Here is a 21,386-nt window from a genome sequence, read left to right on the forward strand (position 1 = left end):
ATAAGGTGGATCCAAATGATAATAAAAGTTGTAATCTTGGTTCAATACGGACAAAGAATGAAATTTATTAATTTAATTAAAGTATCCATACAAATCCTTCCATTGATACCTATAATTCATATGGCTGCCCATTATGTTTGCCATAATGTTATCCTTAGGTGACATTTCCGCTAAATTCAATTTCCTAGTAAGCTCCCTGTATCTCTCCTTACTCGCGCAACTATTCCTACTTTTTTTTCTCTTTCTAATCTGCACCTCCTTCGAAGTTTTAATTTTCATTTCGTTCACCTTGTACCATTAGGGGCTGATGACCTACCTGTTAGGCCCCTTTTAACAATAATATTAGTCATCTATGAAACAAGTTTAAACTCTACAGGGGTAGCCATAAAGTTGATCGTGGTGTTGGTGGTTGTGGTGGTGCAACAAGTGTTAGGTGAGAGGTGCCATAAAATAAGGCCCTTAAACTACACCATATGAAACATTCTTTTACATTTGTGTATGGGGGCAACACCTACCCTGTAGCCTTGATCAGAATAACACAGTTGCACCCTGTTGATTTTGGAGTCTGTAGTCAAATGTATTTTGGAAGGTGTTTGAGTACGCTATTATGATGTATTTATGTAAAAAACAAATGCATGCAAGTGCAATAAAATTAACGTGACATCACAAAAATGATAAAATTGTGGCGATTGGTCGTTAGAGCCACGAGCAAAATAGGTGAACAAAACTAAAGCAATAAGAACCATGCCACATTCTTCTGAACTTCTTGTCCCTCCACAAAGTAGGGCAAATTCTATCGTTTCCACGCTTTCAGAATCTTTGGACATTCCGTCAACTTCTGCTGAATATTCCTGAAAATAATCCAATAAAACCTTATTTGTGCATTCCTCACTAACAATTTTTTCTCACTTAACACGTCATAATTTAAAGTCCTGATCTATATAAAAATACTGTATCGCGTCACAAATTTTCGCTATTACCACGTAGTACGATCTGTTTTCCTAGTCCTGAAAATGTTATTTATCATCATGTGGAAGGAACGTGATTTTAAACACAGTTAAGTGTCCTTGCCACAGGAGGCAGGTTGGGGAAAGCTGTGCCAATAACAAGAAATATGTCTAGAATTCATTGACTTCACAGGGTAAGTTGCGTCTTTAACGAGCAAGCCATTAGCCTCAGAAATATTCAGTTTAACTTGCTGGTTAGCAGTGAGATTGCTGAATAACCCAGTGTAGGATGATTTACCAAGTGTTTTTTTTTTTTTTTTTTAGTGTAATAGTTGAGCAACAGTGCAACAGTTGTGGTGATGGACTGGCCTGCCAGAGTACATTATATTTCTGGTGAACATAATGTTAATTATGAACTGTTAGAACAACCATTTGCAAAGAAAAAGAAAGCTACTCAAAGAGTAGACTAAAGGAGTCATCCTCCATTTCAGAAGGGAGATAGACTGAAGTCCAGCAATTACAGGGACATCACTCTTCTATCTCTTGGACTTAAAATAACAGAACAAATCATAGAACAGAGATTAAGGACCATCATTGAACCACAGCTTGAAGAGCAGGAGTATGATTATAAAAGGAATAGGGTAACTACAGATCTGATACTTTGTGTAAGGATGATCGTGGAAAAGCACTGGCAAAAACGAATAGATGTCATCTCTATTTTCCTAGATATTGAGCAGTGTACAGAAACAAAAAATTGGGGAGTGACTTGAGAATAGATATATACCTTGTGCTTTAATTAATACGGTCAAAATGCTGTACAAACATTGCTAGAGTTGTGTTCAAATAGGAGATGGATATTCAGAGTGGTTTGTCACTAGCCAGTGTACAACAAGGCCGCGCACTGTTGCCACTTTTATTCATCATTGTATCATCATAATTTCCCAACTCCAGTTTCCTGGGTGTGGTGTACAAGCGCTTGCCATCTCCTCCTGTCTTCATACATCTTCTGTTCCAGTACATCCTCCCATTTGTGTCCTCTCTCCTCCACATCTCATCTTACAGTCTCTATCCAACGTTTTCTTGGTCTTCCCTGTGGTCTTCTTCCTACAAGATTGTCAAAATATTTGCTGGCAGGTCTTTCCCTGTTCATTCTCATTATGTGCCCATACCACTGAAACATACCTGCCATCTTTCCCTATTTAGGCGGGAAACTCCTAATTTTCGACTGTTTTTCCCGCCTCCTGATTATTCTATTATTTCTCCCGATTTTTTCTTATTTTTTATGGAATTCAAACATTTGTTTTCAAATCCCGCCATTTCAGCCTTTTTACGCCAGCGGCAGGAAATTCTTCGCTCATTGGCCGCTTTCAAACGAAATATCTATGTTTATTTATGAGAGAAATGTGCACGAATGTGCGATGTTTATTGAAACCTATATATCCCGACGCGTATATCAATCGTCAATCTCTCGTTCTCGCTTGCTATGTTCGTGTTCGTTCACATCAGTCTAGTTGATTCTAGAGACTAGTCGCTAGAAATGGAATCTTTTTTAGTAATTTAGTGACAGAATTTCAATGATAACGACTAGTGACTTTTCTAGAGATTTTAGGAGCCATATGGAGACAGTTCTGACTAATTTTAATTTATCTCGATATAAATAATATAAGAGTGTCTGTACATTGCTCAGAATAGAAAAAGAATGATATTTCTGTACTGGTCGTGACCACATTAACAAGGAGAAATGCACGTTTTAATTTTCCGTAATGTCTTTCTATATGTATGTATGTATGGACGAGCATCACGAGAAAACGGCTGAAGAGAATTTATGAAAAACGGTATATAAAGTCTGGGAATAATTCGCTACAATCTAGGCCATAAAAAAGTGTGTTCACGCCGAGTGAAATGATAGTTTAGGGGAGAGACTAACATTTAATTCTCACATATTTGTTATTATTGGCCCTATAGATAAATACTACATAATAAAAGATATAAAATTTCCTATCGTGTCCAACTCATTGGCTGAATGGCCAACGTTGAGGTCTTCGGTACAGAGGGTCCTAGGTTTGATTCCCGGCCAGGTCGGGTATTTTAATCGCCTCTGATGTCCGGCTCCGTGGCTAAAAGGTTAACGTGCTGGCCTTTGGCCACAGGAGTCCCGGGTTCGATTCCCTGTGGGGTCGGGAATTTTAACCATAATTGGTTAATTTCGCTGACATAATTTCATTCATCATCACGACGCACAGGTCGCCTACGGGAGTCAAATCAAAAGACCTGCACCTGGCGAGCTGAACATATCCTCGGATACTCCCGGCACTAAAAGCCATGCGCCATTTCATTTTTTCATCGCCTCTGATGAATTCATCTGGCCCAGGGACTGGGTGTTTGTGTTTGTCCCAACACTTTCCTCTTCATATTCATACAACAAAACACACTACACTACCAACCACCACAAAAACACGCAATAGTGATTACAGCCCTCCACATAGGGTTGGCGTCAGGAAGGGCATCCGGCCGCAAAACAGGGCCAAATCCACATGTGCGACACAGTTCGCACCCGCGACCCCAAAGGTGTGGGAAAAGCGGTAGGAAAAGAAGAAGAATATTAGTAAATTTCTTATCATTTATGTCATACATTTTTACCGTACTAGCTATGATAACAGAGATATTCATGAATTTGGATTTTTGTTGTTAAGTCCATATCAGCGCCGAGGTACGAGAAAATGGTTGAACGGAATTTAATGAAAATCGGTATGTAAAGTTGGGTAATAAGGATTTACAGTCTATGCTGTAAATAATTTTACTTTCACCCTGTTCTAAATGGTACGTCAGGGGAAGATGCCAAAATTTAATTTTTAATTATCTATCTAATTGGTCATATCAAAAAGTACTACATAACAAAAGTTATAGAGTACAATTTCTGATTTTTTAATGTCTTATTCAGCTTTACCATACTGACTATAATAATATTGTGAAGATGATTATAGGAATGAGAAAAAAGGCATGAAGGAACGATCGCTTGAATAATAACATGAGAGGGAGTCATAAAAGAAAGGACTTGCTTTACATTAGATGCTCTAGTATCACAGAGTCGGAAGAAAACTAAATGTGAAGGCCTGCAATATAGACAGCTCATAGAATTGATCAAAGTAACATTACATTGGCCATTGTTTGTTGCGATGTGCTTTGTGTATTCTGCTGCCATTTACCTCCAATAGATGGGATTACTGCTGCGTACCTAGTATAACAGCCTGCCTGAATATTGGCGGGAAGTAGCTGGGGAGTTGGATCTCTCTCTTCTTTAGCATACCATTCCTCTGGTTCATACATTTTCTGATACTACTGGTACGAACACACTGGATCATCATAGTATTCCAGCTATTCGATCCCTACTCTGAGGCAGTGATAGGAATGAGCAGTGTGCACACTTAAATGGAATAACCACGAACCTACTACGTTGGTGTAGCAGAGGGAGAGGTGATACTCCCACGTGGCGCGTTCCAGGTGACGGATAGGGGGGTCCTAACCGGCTTGCCGGCGGACTTGAGCAAAATAAAATGGCTCTCGCAGACCAAACACACAACCCCCCTGTGGGTGGGGGATGCAGGCGAAGAATACACCCATGGTATCCCCTGCCTGTCGTAAGAGGCGACTAAAAGGGCGACCTAGGGATGCTTGAATTAGAACCATGAGACTACTTATAATTATTACCACCACGCGGGGAACAACATGGGTCGCTTTTACTTGCACGTAGTACCACTATGTTAGGTATATAATAGGTTTGTGATTAGTAGCGACAGTGTGTGAATCAGGGTGAGTTTTACAGTATCTGTGATAATTACCACTCTGTGAGCGACACCATGGGTCTGCCTTGCCTACAATTAGTACCCACTGTGTGAGGAACACCATGGGATAGTATGAGTCCCTGTGATTAGTATTCCTATGTGAGGAACACCATAGTTTTGTGTTGCCTGTAAATGGCACTGCAATGTGAGAAACACCATAGGTCTGTGTAACATGTGCGCATTACATTACCTGTGAGCAGTACCATAATGTGTGGAATACCGCGAGTTTACGCTACTTTTGATTAGTACCGCAACATAACAAATACCATGGTTCTATTTTCCTTGTAATAAGTACCATTATGAGGGGCCGATGGCCTGGATTTTGGACCCGTTTAGACTACAACAATCATAGATTCAGGATTGTGCTCTAGAAGCAGTCCCTTGGTCAATAATGCTATTGATTACTGCTAGTTTTTGGGAATGTGGGGCATTGCAGGTTGGATCCACTGATTGTTTTAAATTTATATCCATCCATCCATTCTTCACGTTTTGAATTCTGGTCAGTGGATGATTTTGGACTTTTAAATTGTCATTACATTTCATCTCGGTTTGAACCATTAGGGGCCGATGACTTAGATGTTAGGTCCCTTTAAACAACAAGCATCATCTTAAATGGAATAATGATACAGGAGGAGTGTTCGCGGCTGTCTGTGGTCTGGTCATTCTAGCTCTGGAACTTTGAACTGTTAGATCTACACTGTAGTACTTTTCTTTAAAAGTTTTTATTTTATTGAATATTTCATATTACAGCATTGCTTTTAATCGTGACATTTGTACCGACGTCATTGTAATGACCTATGTTGACTTCAGTTGCAAAAACTATATTGACAGCCTTTCTGAGAATTCCGTAGCGAAGTACGGGTACAACAGCTAGTTGTTTGATACAAATAGCATTGTGCTTCACATAATCGTGCGAGCGCTTGATGCAATATATGATCTATGCATTTGCTAAGTAATGGAATTTAAGTGCACGACCGATTCACACGTGTGGAGCATGAGTTCATACTATTTTCAGGTGGCTTATCAGAGACCGATCATCTCACTCACATACTTCCTGTGAGGTAATAGAGATGAGTAATTTTTAGCCTTGTAGATTCGTTATTGCAACAGTCAGGCTTTGAGACAATAAGTGTTATAAATATATCATAGTACTGTATTGCACAAGACATGTGGATTAAGCAGTTTTGACCAATTGTATCTCCTGATTTTCCTGATTTTAACATCAAAATCTCCTGATTTTTGGCTTTGTAAAGTTGGCAGATATGCCAAGAAGAGTAAATTTATAATACCAATATATAATGCCAAATATCACCAGACTGAGCTAGGATCGAACCTGCCAATTTGGGCTCAGAAGGCCAGCACTTTAACCGGCAATGACAATATTATTTTCTACTTTGCTCCAGAATCTAGCCAACGCTTTTAGGCCTAAAAGCTTTCTTATTTGCTTCGTACGAGAGAGAATTTTGGTCGTTGAGCAGAATTATGCTGATATCCTGTCCATTTATTACATTTACTCAGAAGATAATGAAACGTAAGTATCTCTATTCTAAAAGTGTATTGGTATTGTAAATTATTCGTTCAGGACAAATATTTCAGATTCCCTATGGGAATTAACATTTATATCAACCGTAGTACTTTTTGTTAAAAGTGAGAAAATGTGCTTCTTTCTATTTTATCGAATATTTCATATGACAGCATTACTTTTAATTGTGACATTGGTGCCGACGTCATTGTAATGATCTATATTGACTTCAGTTGGGAAAACTCTAAGGACACTCTTTCTGAGAATTCTGTAGTGAAGCACGGCTGCTTTTAGTTATACAAATAGCATTGAGCTTCACATAATCGTGTGGGCGCTTGATGCAGTATATTAAATATGCATTTGCTAAGTAATGGCATCTAAGTGCATGACCGATTCACACGAGTGGACCATGTTCATACTATTTTCAGGTGGCTTATCAGAGACCAATCATCTCACTCACGTACTTTCTGTGAGGTAATAGAGATGTGTAATTTTTAGCCTTGTAAACTCGTATAGCAGTAGTTGGGCTTTGAGACAATAAGTGTTATAAATATATCATAGTACTGTATTGCAGAAGACATGTAGAGTAAGCAGTTTTGACCAATTATATCTCCTGATTTCTCCTGATTTTTCCCGATTTTCATATCAAAATCTCCTGGTTTTTGGTTTTGTAAAGTTGGCAGGTATGCACTGAAGTCTGCGTTTCTTTATGACACTGGTAATAGGAACCTCAGTACAAGCTACTTTCCTATTCACTTCATTTCTGATCTTGTCCTTTCTGGTAGTTTGGTTCATGGTTCTAATGGATCTCATTTCAGTTGCTTGGATTCTACTGAAGTCTTTGTTTAGTAGGGTACATGTCTCAAAACCGTACATGAGGATTGGTACGAAGTAAGTGTGGTACATGATTGTTTTAACTTTTTGTGGCATTTTGCAGTCCCACAGAAGATTTCTGACTTGACTGTAGAAGTTCGATGCTTTCTGTGTCCTGCTGAGTATTTCCTGCCTAACAGTGTTGTCTCTCGAGATTGTGCTTCCGAGGTACTTGAAGTGGGAAGCTGATTCGATTTTTGCTCCTACCAGAAATATATTTGAGCCTGTTCCTTCCCTGTTGCTGGTCATTTTCACTGTCTTCGTTTTGCTCATCTTCAGTCCAAAATTTTTGAATGTGTTCTTCCATTCATTAACTTTCTTCTGAACTTCAGCTTCTGTCTCTGCCCATAAAAGCACATCATCAGCAAATACCAGGGCGTTTGGTTCACTGTCCATTTTCTTGATAGATAGATTCACCTTGTCGATTACTATTACGAACAGGAGTGGTGATAGAGCACTTCCTTGTTGGACACCTCTTTGTTTCAAACCATTTTGATCGTCTGTTGCCTATCTGGACACAGCTGTAACACTTCTGGTATAGCATCTTGACTTTGTCAATTAAGTACTTCGGCACCTTTAGGTCTTCCAGACATTCCCATATCTTGTTTCGAGAAACACTATCATTTGCTTTTATCATTCATCATTGTAATGGATGAAATAATGATGAGATTTAAGAGAGACTATGGCATCTCTGAGTTTAATCTCTTCCCTTTGCAAATGATCTGGTGAAGTGAACTCGTGTCCTCATCCCGAGGTGGTGCAGCTCTTTTCAGGCACATCCCCATTGGAGATGAGCTGCGTGTACCATTTGAACCACATACCAGCCCTCCTGCCATTCTTAAATTACTGGCAGTACCGGGAATCGAACCTGGGCCCCCGAGGACGGCAGCTAATAACACTAACCGTTACGCTACGGAGGCGGACGGTAATATGGGGCGACAGTGAGGCTGAAGTACAACAGAGACTGAATGACTGGAATTCTATATTCAAGCAATTTTTCTCTCACCGGGCGAGTTGGTCGTGCGCGTAGAGGCGCACGGCTGTGAGCTTGCATCTGGGAGATAGTAGGTTCAAATCCCACTATCGGCAGCCCTGAAAATGGTTTACCGTGGTTTCCCATTTTCACACCAGGCAAATGCTGGGGCTGTACCTTAATTAAGGCCACGACCGCTTCCTTCCAACTCCTAGGCCTTTCCTATCCCATTGTCGCCATAAGACCTATCTGTGTCGGTGCGACGTAAAGCCCCTAGAAAAAAAAAAAATTATCTCAAAGTAAGCAAATCCAAAACAGCGTGTTTCCTGTTAGTTGACAGAACAACCATACTAACATCACTCTTGAAGGATCAAAGTTGGAACAAGTACATCAGTTAAATTATCTTGGCAGTCTAGTAACAACAGATTGTCGACCATCTGCAGAAATCACTAGTAGAGTGAATAGAGCACAGTTTTATCATCATGTGAGAAAACTTCTCTGAGATAAGAAAGTTCCATTAAGGTCAAAATTAATACTCTACAGGAGCTTCTTTGTACCAAGTACCACATAGTCTAGAAACCTGCATCCAAACCAACAGAAATATCAGCAAACTGTAAGCAGTGGAAATTAAGTTCTTAAAAACTATGATTAAGAAAACAAGGCGGTACAAAATAAGAAATGACAAGATACACCATCTTGTCCAAGTGAAAAAAATCCTTAGTGAGATCTGTGTTGTAGCCAGGCTGATTGGTTTGGTCATCTCAAAAGAATGGACCCACAAAGAACAGCTAGAGTGTGGTTTGAGAAGGAAATTTAAGGCAAAAGATCAAGAGGTCGGCCAAGGAAGAGATGGATCTATCCGATTAGAAATGATCTAGCTGGATGAGGTCTAGATTTGCAGCAGGTTATGGAAGGAATGGACCGGGCTGAGTGGCTCAAGACGGTTAAGGCACTGGCCTTCTAACCCCAACTTAGCAGGTTCGATCCTGGCTCAGTCTGGTGGTATTTGAAGGTGCTCAAATACGACAGCCTCGTGTCGGTAGATTTACTGGCACGTAAAAGAACTCCTGCGGGACTAAATTCCGGCACCTCGGCGTCTCCGAAGACCGTAAAAGTAGTTAGTGGGACGTAAAGCAAATAACATTATTATTGGAAGGAAGTGACATCTACATGGACAGAAGTCAATGGAGAGTGCTCATTCACTGCACCCAGGGAACTCGAGCTGGTTCAAGATGATGATGATGATGATGATGATGATGATTGTAACCTGGAGAAGTACATTGCACATTTTTAAAAAATGGTTCCTCGGTCCTGATGAGGCTTGGGATTTCAAATGATCACTGCTTATTCCAATGGCCTGCAGGTTATGAGGTGACACGTGGTCTTGGCTTTCTAGACCAGGGTCACTATTTCTTTCAGCAAACTCCTCAGTTGTCATGTAGGCTGAGTAGACCTTAAACCAGCCCTAATCTAGGTAAAAGTCCTTCACGTAGCTAAGAATCAAACTTGGAGCCTCCTGGTAAAAAGCACGCTCACTATTTACAGACCACAGGGCCTGTGCACAATTTTAACCATAATGAGATATCAGAAAAATCAAACCCTGTATTTAATTTATTAATTCCCATTTTCAATATAAAGTAATTAAATACTCTAAACCCCCTTCTTTATTTTACTCCAAATTCCCTCCAGTAGCCACCCACCCACCATTCCTCATCCCTCAGTCCCACATTACGCTACACTACACCTCCCAACTATAACTCAGCTCTTTTTTCTCTCAGCTTTTTCAATAATCCATATTGGAAACAAATGAACATCTCAAACACTTTCCCACCAACATCGTTCTGTTCACACTTGTTTCACTGAACTGAATTCAAGAAGATTCTTTAAGTGCTAGTATTTTAACTGTTTCACTTGGTCTTCTGTGAAGTGCATTCTTCAAATTGAAACAAAACTGAGAACTTACACAAGACATGTGATGGTGATGAGTGTTTAAGCATCCAAATCTTTGTCTTGCACTGAATATCAACAACGCTTGTTTGCTTCATAAATTTTATCTATAATTTATGTCTTGCTGTAACTTTAGACGGAAACTAGTTTCATCAAATATATGTAACTTTTTTAAGGTTACAATAAATAGGCCTAATATTTTGTTTTAAAATATATTGCTCTTCAATATGGAATAATGAAATGACAAAACTAAGCCTCATGAATGTAAAAACTCTAGAAAAGGGCAGTGCAACCTTTCAGTAGTGTAAGACTCTGTTCCATTAACTAAGTGATGTTAAATTAAGGGGAAAACTTATGAATGGTAACAATTTTTAGGAAAAAGAATACTTTTTCTAACCCTCACCAGCGCAGGAACCGCTGTTTAATGTAGATTTGTTATTGGGAATGTAGGTAAATTCTTGGCAACTGGTACCAACTGGTGTGATGTAATTAGTTCCGGTACCAACTTCACTTAGTTCCTAGTTCCTAGTACCAACTTTGGTTGGGCTGTTTAATATATTTGTGGTTAGTTGCTAGGGTCATAAATATATTTTTCGTTGCTATGGTAATCAACAAGGTATTGTTAAACATGGATGTTGTTCTGTACAGAGGTTGCTATGTCAAAAGTACTGATTTTCGAGGGGACGAATTATTCTTTAGATGCTCTTCCAATAAGGTATGCTAAATTTTAAAATAAATCTTCCCTCCTCCTCTCCTCCTATGTACGTTAAACTTTGTTTATGCGTGCGTGTGTGTGTATGAAATAATTTTTCAGCATTCGTCTAGCCTGGACCATTAGTGTTACTTTTCAGAGGCCCGCTAGTCAGAAGATCATTTGACTGGATAGGTTAGGTCCGGCTAGTGAGAAAACCATTGGTCTGGATTGGTTAAGTCCAGCTAGTGGCAAACTCATTGGATTTTGATCAAGCAAAGGTTCGCAAAGCAGCTTTTACTGTGTTGAGTTGTACGTTACCATCAGATCTGGACCCCTTACAAATGCTACTGCTTCTCTTGTATACATATAATTCTGTTTCCATTATTTGAACCATTTAAACATGTTTCTTTCTTATTCATATTAAATCATAAGTGGTGCAACCTATGCTTTGCAGTGTTGAGATCCGTAATTATGCCTTACTACCTCTCAACTATTTAAACATGTTATTTGTCTTTGTTATTTATATTAAATCATGGCTGGCAGTGGCATGAATGGACTTTGCCATTGGCCGAAGATTTGCCCTATGAAACGTCACTCCCGTAATTCAGGACAGCGAGTTATTCTTCTTATTAATTTCATATGCTTATTCTTTCCATTCTTAATCCAGACTACAAGGATGATTATCTTGTTGGTAACATTGCCTCATTGTTTTTAGGCTTTTATATACCGCGTAAGTTGGTCATAATTATGGGAGTGATGTTTCATTGGCGTAATCTTCAACCAAGAGCAGAGTCCAATCGCCCCACCATCAGCCATGACTATTATGTTATATATCCTGATGAGGGTTATAAAAAGTTTTACAGAGTGGTCTTGTCAGCAAACGGGAAGGTGGTTAGATTGGTGACATAGAAAGTTGGAAACATTGCATTTGTTTAGGACTGCATGGAAAGAAGTGTAAACATGTAAGAACCAATAGTGCTGACTGAAAATAGACCATTTTGGGGGGCACTTTCTGCATGTACTGAATTTGCTGACTGCTTAAGTAGATATTGTTTTCTGTGTCATTTGAATAAATATCTAATTTTTGTAAAATTATTGTGGAGTAACTTGTGATATTTTCTTGGTTATAGCATGAGATCAAAATTGAGCCAGTGGATATAGATATTAGTAATGACTCAATGGATCATGGCGATGACTCGTATTTGGATAAGGTAAGATGATTTTGAATTATGTTTTTTATTTCATTCATATCACTTCATATTCAGAGGCAGAATGAACAAAATGCTGCAAATGCTTGCTGTGGGTTATGTAAACGAATCGTATCCACAAAATTTCACTGTAATTTTTGTGCCAAAATGGAGGATAATAAGGGTAATTGCTTTCACTCAAATAAAGTGTAAAATTGCTGTAAATTAAGAAATGCCGTCGTTACTACAGAAATATCTATATGTACTTACGGGCTGTAGACAGGACTCCCTTATATTGCATTCCGCTGCTCATGCCGTGTTTCTTTCTTGAGGTCCAGGACTAGCACCGACGAATCAAAGTGGCTATGTCTGTGAATTCTCATTATCTTTGTCCATATGACTAGCGCGGGCAGTTCAAACAGCCAATAAATATATTAATTTTTTGTTGATAGGAAAATAACATGATCCCTGGACCAATAAATATATCACTTAATGAATGAGTTAGGGCACAAAATGAATGGGCAACATGAAGAAAACGACACGTAATTAATTCAAACAATTCAGTGAGCAAAGAAATCAGACACAAAAGTGTTAGACAAACAAAACGCATACAGAAGCGGTGCGGCACAGCAGAAAAAATAATTGTAAGGTAGTAAAGTATGTATCCATACAAGTAAAATGTTTCGTACTATTTCTTAATTTACCGCAGATTTTATACTTTGAGTAAAAGCAATTATCTTTCATTTGGGACAAAAATTACAATGAAATTTTGTGAATACGATTTGTTCTTGTAACCCTTCCTGTGCTAGGCTGCACGCAACATCTCCACTGGAGGCTTTCAGCGCCTTCCAAACTTTGTGCTTAAATGACCTGGTGACACTCAAAAACTCCACAATCTCATTGTTGCTTTGAATGTAACACAATATTCAGTGTCCTTGTAATCTTTACATTTGCTTGCAGTGTGACATTAATATTCTGAAAAAGTGTAATTAATTAATTTCCTGATACCTAAAAAACACACAATTAAACGTCCTCAAATGTATTAAGCACTCCGTATATGCTGATTAACGTAGATTTAACTAACAATTTCCTAGCTGTACTCCAGAGAAATTTACATTTTAATTTGAAAAGCAAAGTAAAACTTTCATTATTTAGAAAGGAAATGTTTTATCATGAAAAATGTAGTGAGAAAGAGAATTTTATATGTGAATTACAGAAGGATGCTTTTCATACTTGGCTGTGTAATAGCACGTGAGTATACTTAGTTTTGTTTTTTGTAGGGATATGATGAATCTGGAGCTGTAGATGAAGGGGGCGGAGATTCCAGTGGCCAGGGAGATGGTGGGAGTGTAGGAGGCTCAAATGGTGGTTTAGTCGACCATAAGGCGATCCTAACTGGGCAGGGTAAGTTGCTCCTAGAATATTGCCATGTTGGCCTGTACCAGGTTGAGAAATCCTAATACAGTGAGAAAGAAAAATTGGTTTTGTGTTTGTTTGTAAGTTAGTATTAGTTTCATGTCTCTTGGTACTGTCAGCCAAAACATGTTGGCTGGTGTGGGCGCATACTATTTACACTTGCAGGTATGTTAATTTCATCAGAGACTCCTGGGGATTTAAAGAAACATGAAATGGCCAATGGGGCTGGAGATGGTATTTTCTGATTTTTGTGTTGTGATAAATGTGAGGTGAATGGGGGAGACCAGGTCACCTAGTAGGAGAACACTGGACTTGGCCATGGATGGTTAACAGAAGAGGAAATTGTGGGGAAATAATTTTATTCCTGTGTGAGAAACACCTTATAAACAGCCAAATATTACTTTGAAACACAAAGGTATTATAACCTTTCGAGACTGAATCCATTTCTTCATTTCTCATAGTCTTGGGTTCTTCATTAGCGTTGGTTTGACTTAGCAGGGATATTGAGAATCATTGTCAAGTTATCCTGGTTACTGATTGGTTGCAAGGTATTTCATTGATATCATATTTTTTTTTTTAACCTGTGAGGGGTTCCGTCACATTTTTTTAGACTGGGCGCATACATTTATTCTTTCGAAATAGTTTCATGGTATCTAGTTTCATCTCTTCCTGTACCTTTCAGTGGACTCATCCACTACACATGCCTACGTTCGCTGTTTCCCCCGTTCATCACCAGTCTGTCGGTGGAAAACCTTTTCTGTAAGCCTGGTTGTTTCCACCGTGTGCGACTCCTGGCGTTGCCTTATTACATGGCCCTTTACACCGTGCGTGACTTCTGACGTTCGCGATCCGCGGTTTTTATTGTTGGTATAAAAGTGTTTTATGAGGTTCATTGATATATTTCTCTTCAATAATACAATGTGTTTTGCTTCGTTTGGCCCTAGCACTGATAAACCACTGTGCCGATCTGTTTTAAACTAATTTAATTCTTTTCTCTTGCGTCTATGATTTTCACTTTCGTGTTCAGATCGAGGAACACACTTTTCCTGGAAGCCATAGCTCACTTCTATACTGTACAATTGCTCAAGATTAACAGGGAAAGACCTTTCACTAAACCACACAAGCTAAAATATCCAAGAATGTGTTTATGTGACGGAAATGGTCGTTCTAATTACAGCTACTCATCTTTCACCAGCTGATCAGAGGTGGCGAAAAGCACCATGAAGGCAGTAGGCAGACAGCACTCGACACTGTAAAAAACTACACGTGCAACATTCAAGATCAATAAAGAATACACTGTCAAGATTGTAGAGTACAGTACTAAATTAAATCTTTACCGTCATGAAATTCTGTTCTTCTAAAGGAGCTTAATTTATATTCGCTCAAATTGAACGATGTTGTGAGTCATTCAGGACTAAATACTCAAATTCTGAGCATAGTCGATGCTGGACTATGTTGATTGCAATATAGATAGATATTCTACATAGAGGTACTTGCAGTACTTTGCATTGTATAGAGTAAAAGTATGTTTCCGTTTCCATGTTCAACAGGTTCCGCTTAGTACATGTGTACTTTTTACGTTGTCATGGGACTACGAAATATTTCCGTTAAGGCCAGGCACTGTGTAGAGGTTCTATTGTAGGCAGGTTTCACTGTATAAGGTAATAGGGAGGCGAGTTGCTTGATATTCAGTAACTAGTTTTCATGGTACTGGACAAAAATCTGTAAGGGAAGGAACCTCAGTAATGGACAAAGAAAACTAGATGCACAAATACCTCGTCCAGAAGAGAAATATTAAGACTGTCTCATGTCTTTAGAAAGAAAGAAAAAAAATATAAAACAAAGTACATCTGTCAGAATTGGAAGTTAGAAGTGAAGGATATTTAAATGACCACTGGTAATGAACATCCCATCTTCAATAAATGGGTCCAGGCTGGTTTAGTGAAAATTAAAGACACGCCATTAGAAGGGGTTGATTATTTTAACCATGATGGTTCAGCATGTACGGTAGATAATTAAAATAAAATGTAAAGTATTGACAAGGCAGAAAAGTGTTTCATAGACATTAGAACGGGTCAGTGAATATACATATCTACCTTGGCCGGATTTTATATATGAAGGGAGATATAAAACCAGGAATTTATCAGCGCATCAAGTTTGGATGGCAAGCTTTTGGAAGGAATTCATTTGTTTTTAGATCAAAAATGCCAGTAAATTTGAGGAAGTCAATTTTTTGATCAATGCATTCTTCTATTTTAACATATGGTTGCGAGACTTAGACATTAAACAAGTTTACGAAAGGAAAACTTATGACAGCTCAAAGAGCCATGGAAGGGACAATGCTGGGCTGTACAAGGAAAGATAGGAAAAGAGCAGTTGACATCTGATCGACCACTAAGATTAAGGACATCTTAGAGTATGCTCTTTAAAATGGCGGTGAACTGGTCATATTGCACGACATAATGATGAAAGATGGACGAAGCTAGTGCTGTGATGGAGTCCGAAAGAACATCGGAGGCCTAGAGAAAGACCACCTGACAGATGGGACAGAAATATCAGGAAGATTGCTGGTATCACCTGGCAGAGAACTGCACAAAAACGTTACTGTTACAAGCTTATTTGGATCTATTACTTAGAGGCCACATCATTTAATGATTGATTTGGCTGATAATGATAGTGATATAGTTTTACACTACGAAGGTTTATACTTGTAATATGCATTGTACTGAAATTTTAATCATGGTGTGTTTGATGTTATGATGTAATACAATGCACAGAAGTTTATAGAGGTGTGAAACACACTAAAATATTCCACGAAATGCAAAGCCACCAAACACTTTTCACACTCATATCTGCACTATTTTTCTTGCCAGTCTTGCATACAACACAGTCGGCATGAAGGTGCTTTTGGAGTTATAAACCCTCTGAGCTGTCTGGAGCCTAACAGGTGAAATGCCCATTTGTAGTCTGCCTCGTCTTGGATAGCGAGGAAGCACAATGCCCTCGAGGATTTGTTCTGCTAGGACTCTAGATTCTGTGAAGTGCTGTTTCTTTCTTGTGATCTTTTTCTGGATTGCATAGCTGTTGAATATTGCAACATCCATTAGATGAAATAATATTTTCTTATATTCCTTAGCATTCCTACGCTTTACAGGGAAAGACAACAGTTGCTGATCCTGTTTATCTATACCATTCATGCAGTTATTGTAATCTATAAGTACATTTGGTTTTGAGATTACAATATTGGTTTTTCTGTCTTGTTTGCGTGTGCCTATTATTTCCACTTTATCATAGCAAGAGGATAGAACAGTGAGAACTTTTCTGCCCATTCATTTTAGTGCCATCTGTGTGAATACATTACTATTGTCTCCCCCTTTTCCATTTTCCCCGAGCTGAACTCTTGTGCCATGTTTTTTCTGTTGACACACACTGCTTCTACTGCACTTGTTTTCTTGAAGACAACTTTAAGAATAGGGAGGGTGAAGTGTATCAGTTATAAACATAAACTGTGTGTCCTTTCTGAAGATATGGTTCTTCAAGTTGCATGACAGCATTCCAGTCTCATTATGCTTGGTTTTTTTTTTTTCTTCCTGTATATATATATATTTAAAAAAAAAACAGACCATATTCACTGTCAGACTCTCAAATTTTATAGATTTTTATGCCAGATCTGGTCATTTTCTGTGGATTGAATTGTATGTAGCCCAATCTTCCTCTTGCTATATCCTGCTCTGGATAGTAAACATCCCTGACATTTTGTTGCAAATGGTTTACATCGGGTGCAATTTTTCTGAGCCTGTCATTTTCCATGAGGGATTCATTGTTTATGAAATGTAGGAAGTTAGAAAGGATTTAAAATTTAAAAAATCATCTTTGGTCCGTATTGAAAGGAGATTAACGTACAATAGAGGAGAGCGTAATTGATCCACCTTTTTTCAATAGGCCTAGAAAGTATGTTGTGATACAATCACAACAGCATAATTTGTATTGGAAAAAAAGGTGGATCAATTACGCTCTCCTCTATTGTATGTTTAGAAAGAATTACGAATCTTTCGAGAGGCATGACTGTAGAAAAAAGCGAGTATAGATATTCAGTTGGGCCGACATGACTGTAAGGCGGGTTTTCTTACTTGAGCCATGAGAATGCACAGAGCAAAATAACCCTTGATTTCATCCGGTGTTATGAGGAACTCTTGGCTCCTGCTGGGTGAGATGGGATTTTTTGCAAAGAGCTTATCGGCAAAACAGTTTATGGGATGAAATAGCTACTGAAAGAGTCATGAGCCATGTGTTAAAAAATATCTAAAGGGGAGGAGGTTCCTGTTTGTGATGGGATTTATTTTTAGAATTTCCTGTATTACTAATTTGTATGGTTTATCACCTGTTTTACTCCATTTCCAGTCATCTTCCATTGCCTTCTTCGTCTTTTTTGGAGGCAGACTGGGATTCATCATCACTGACACATTCAAAATCATCACTTTCAGTCAAACTCTTTGTCATGCTGTTATTTTCACTGCCAATAAATAAACCTTCTTTCTCAAGCTATATCACTGCCAGATTAATTCCCGCTATCCTCTAAAGTACGCTCACTTTCATTTCTTGTAATATGAGGTTTAGTAGAGCCAGCCATTTCTGTAGACTACCAAGCAGGAAATCAGTGTACTTTGTAAATGATTGCTGTGTGATGCAATCTACGATATTCATTCCAACTTTCGAGAGAAAGTTTCTCAGATTTCAAATTATGATGTACTGCATGTCATGCCATGTTTGGACAGAAGGCGTGAAGTAATTGCAGAAATTTTGAACCTGCCTGCCAGGCGCCTGTGTATAAATGGTCACAACCTACGTGACTGCCTGGCAGATGCCTAGGTCTGCCACTCAAATAAAAAAATCACTAGCACTTAAATCAGGAGAATGAGGGGCCAGAGTGCACAGCTGATTATTTGCTCGTTGAACACCTGTATGAATGTATCCATTGACTGATGAACTGTTTAGACAGTAGCATTATCCTGCTGGGAGTAGGGATATTTCTTTTCTCCCTCAGTCATTTCAGAAAATGGCTACAGTATGTTTTGCACATAATGTTCTGAGTTATAATACCAATATAAATGGTATTATAAATTTACTCATTCGCGACACATTTCAAATTCCCTATGGGAATCAACATCTGTATCATGTTCCGAGTTAATCGTATCATAAAACAAAATAGGGCGTATTCTTTTTGTGCAATAATACAACACCAAACTCAGACTTTCTGATCTTGAAGGGGACATTACATGATGATTGTCACTCCCAATACTTTGAATTCTGTGAATTTACATGCCCAATTAAATTGAAATGAGTAGTCATAATTAAAAGAGAAGGATCGACAAAACTATCACAGACTATAATTCTCAATGTGATCTTATTTATGTAAATAAATATCGTACGAGATACATCTGCTTCTTGATTGTAAAACCGCTTTGTGACTGAGTCTTCCTTACAACACACAATTCCCACTCAGTTTGCTTAACGACTATGCAGTGATTTTCAGTTATACACAACACTGCAACACTATTAAGGGAAAAACACTGAAGCAATTTACTGTTGATTCTGACAAGAACAGGTGTCAACAAAGTCCTCACACTGAGTATTCACTACACAATCACAAGACAAGACTAACTGCTCACTAACTTGCTCACGGTGGTCGATTCCAACGAGTCCAGATATCAACAAAGTCCTCCTCACAGTAACGCACTTACTCACCCACTCGCTCACTGGCCTCTCGGCCTGTCAGTTCAGTATATATACCGTTCGACATCCTATCTAGAAATATCGACTTCTGGAAATTTTCTTACAATGGAACACGCTCGAACAACTGTCGACTGGCCAGTCGAGTAGAGTAGATAAAACTCAAATGTTCGATTACAGTTTACGAACACACATGGAGCAATATATAACATTCCTAAAGCTTCCACACATATCTGGGTAATAAAACAACATGGTAAGTTTCCAGAAACCTCCATATGTATCCAAATTATAACAGGATACACCTAATATTACAGATTTTTCTACAGTTTTCAACTACACAGATTTTGAGGTTGCACATATTTACAGGGTATAGTTGTACTTATATTTAGTAAAGATTATTAAAATATATTAAACATAATAATTGAAGATTTTACAAGAGTTAGGTTAGGTGTAGCATAGCATCCATACAACAGGACTGATTGCAGCATCCACTGGTGGACATTTACGTGGGCAGCTGGATCATGTGGTGTTAACGGATAAACCACTGACATTTTGTACAGATAAATGTGAGAATTTTCAGTTCCCATAACACCATTCTGAATGCCTCAGTCGGCGTAAAGATTTTCTCAGGCTGACGTCCATTTTTGCTTGAATATCTGCAAGCTGTTCCTCTGTTAAACCCTTTACTGTGGTTCTGTTTGTTTAAACCAGGCCTTATTTCTTGCCATTTCCTGAATGACTTGGTTCTGTGTTGTCTCGAAGGCATAGCAGCTTCCTAGTCTATATTGTGATCATCTAAAAGAACTATATACACAAGAATCTAATTTATCCGGATTAAGTGGGACCGGAATTGATCTGGATTACAAAAAATTAGGATAATTCGGAAAAACTAAAAAAACAAAAACAAATGCCATATATGTTATATAATCCATTAACATAAGTTGTACAGTAATATCTGTTTTTAATTATACAAAAAAATATCAAAACACATTTTGTACATTTACGACTGTTTTATGCACTAAAATAATGTGCAAGTTTTTTCTGTTTTACATTCATATTAGCGTTTGCGCGCAGCACGATCATGCGGACATTTTACTAATGACAGTTCTGCCGGTGTGGTTTCAGTCAAGGATTCTAAATAGACCATCAGTTTGTCCAGCTGCATTGCTGCCTCTCCATAAGTCATTGTTTATTTTGATGGAGCGCTGGTTTCATTTTCGAATTCACCACTGGTGAATTAATAGTGCGTTGCATTCAGAAGAGCGTGGGTTAGAATCGTACCTGGGCCATCCTGCGAATGGTTTTCCAGGGTTTCCCATTCTCGATACCAGGCGAACGCCGGGCGGTACCTTTGATAGACGGTGGCCGAATTACATACAGTTCCTGTCCTTAATTATCCTTGGCGGAATAGACAATACAGAAGAGTCGATGCCATAAAAGGAATACTGTACAAGTAAAAAATTTATTATTTTCGATCCGGATAAAACGGAGATCAGGATTAATGAGGTTCTTGTCTAAATAAATAATAAAATGTGTTAGGCAAATAAGGTACATGCATCCACTTATTCATTTTCTATCGCTTTTCCCACAAGTCTGTGGGGTTGCAGGTGCAAACTGTGTCGTACATGAGGATTGGCACTGTTTTATGGCCGGATGCCCTTCTTGATGCCAACCCTATATGGAGGGATGTAATTACTGTTGCGTGTTTTTGTGGTAGTTGGTAGTGTAGTGTGTTGTTTGAATATGAAGAGGAAAGTGTGGAGACGAACACAAACAGCCAGTCCCTGGATCAGAAGAATTAATCAGGCGTGATTAATATCGCCGACCTGGCTGGGAATCGAACCCGGGACCCTCTGAACCGAAGGCCTCAATGCTGACTATTCAGCCAATGAGTTGGACACTTGTATCTACTTACTAACCTAAATAAATTTGAACTTCAGAATATTGAAGGCCAGATAAACATGATGCTTCAGTATTGTATAATTTTGATTTGTTATAAATGTTACCTCTTTTAAGGAATTAGGCCGCGTTCACACTAAGGCGGTATAAGATAAGTGATATATCGTAAGCGATATACGATGAAATGAAAGTTTCCAGGATTCATTCGATAAAACTCCCTGAATTTTGATTCATTTTGAGACAGCCTTCGAGAAACAACAGCCGAGCTATGGTGCAGGTTGGTAAGATTGTAGGGATGTACCCAGTATTTCTGTTTTCTTCTCAACCTATCCTTGAACCAATAAGCCACTAGAACG

At 38.6% G+C, this 21,386-nt stretch overlaps 1 protein-coding gene across 1 annotated transcript in view; it reads left to right on the forward strand.

The window, feature by feature from the left end:
• Nucleotides 1–21,386, forward strand: part of LOC136856797 (protein bric-a-brac 2) — a 673,104-nt gene that overhangs the window by 641,209 nt on the left and 10,509 nt on the right. The window contains exons 8-9 of the mRNA XM_068224964.1: nucleotides 11,929–12,009; nucleotides 13,266–13,389. Of these exons, the coding sequence (XP_068081065.1) occupies nucleotides 11,929–12,009; nucleotides 13,266–13,389 (205 nt within the window). The remainder of the gene's footprint in view (nucleotides 1–11,928; nucleotides 12,010–13,265; nucleotides 13,390–21,386) is intronic.

The sequence above is a fragment of the Anabrus simplex genome, chromosome 1 (assembly GCF_040414725.1).
Source record: "Anabrus simplex isolate iqAnaSimp1 chromosome 1, ASM4041472v1, whole genome shotgun sequence".
Taxonomy (NCBI): domain Eukaryota; kingdom Metazoa; phylum Arthropoda; class Insecta; order Orthoptera; family Tettigoniidae; genus Anabrus; species Anabrus simplex.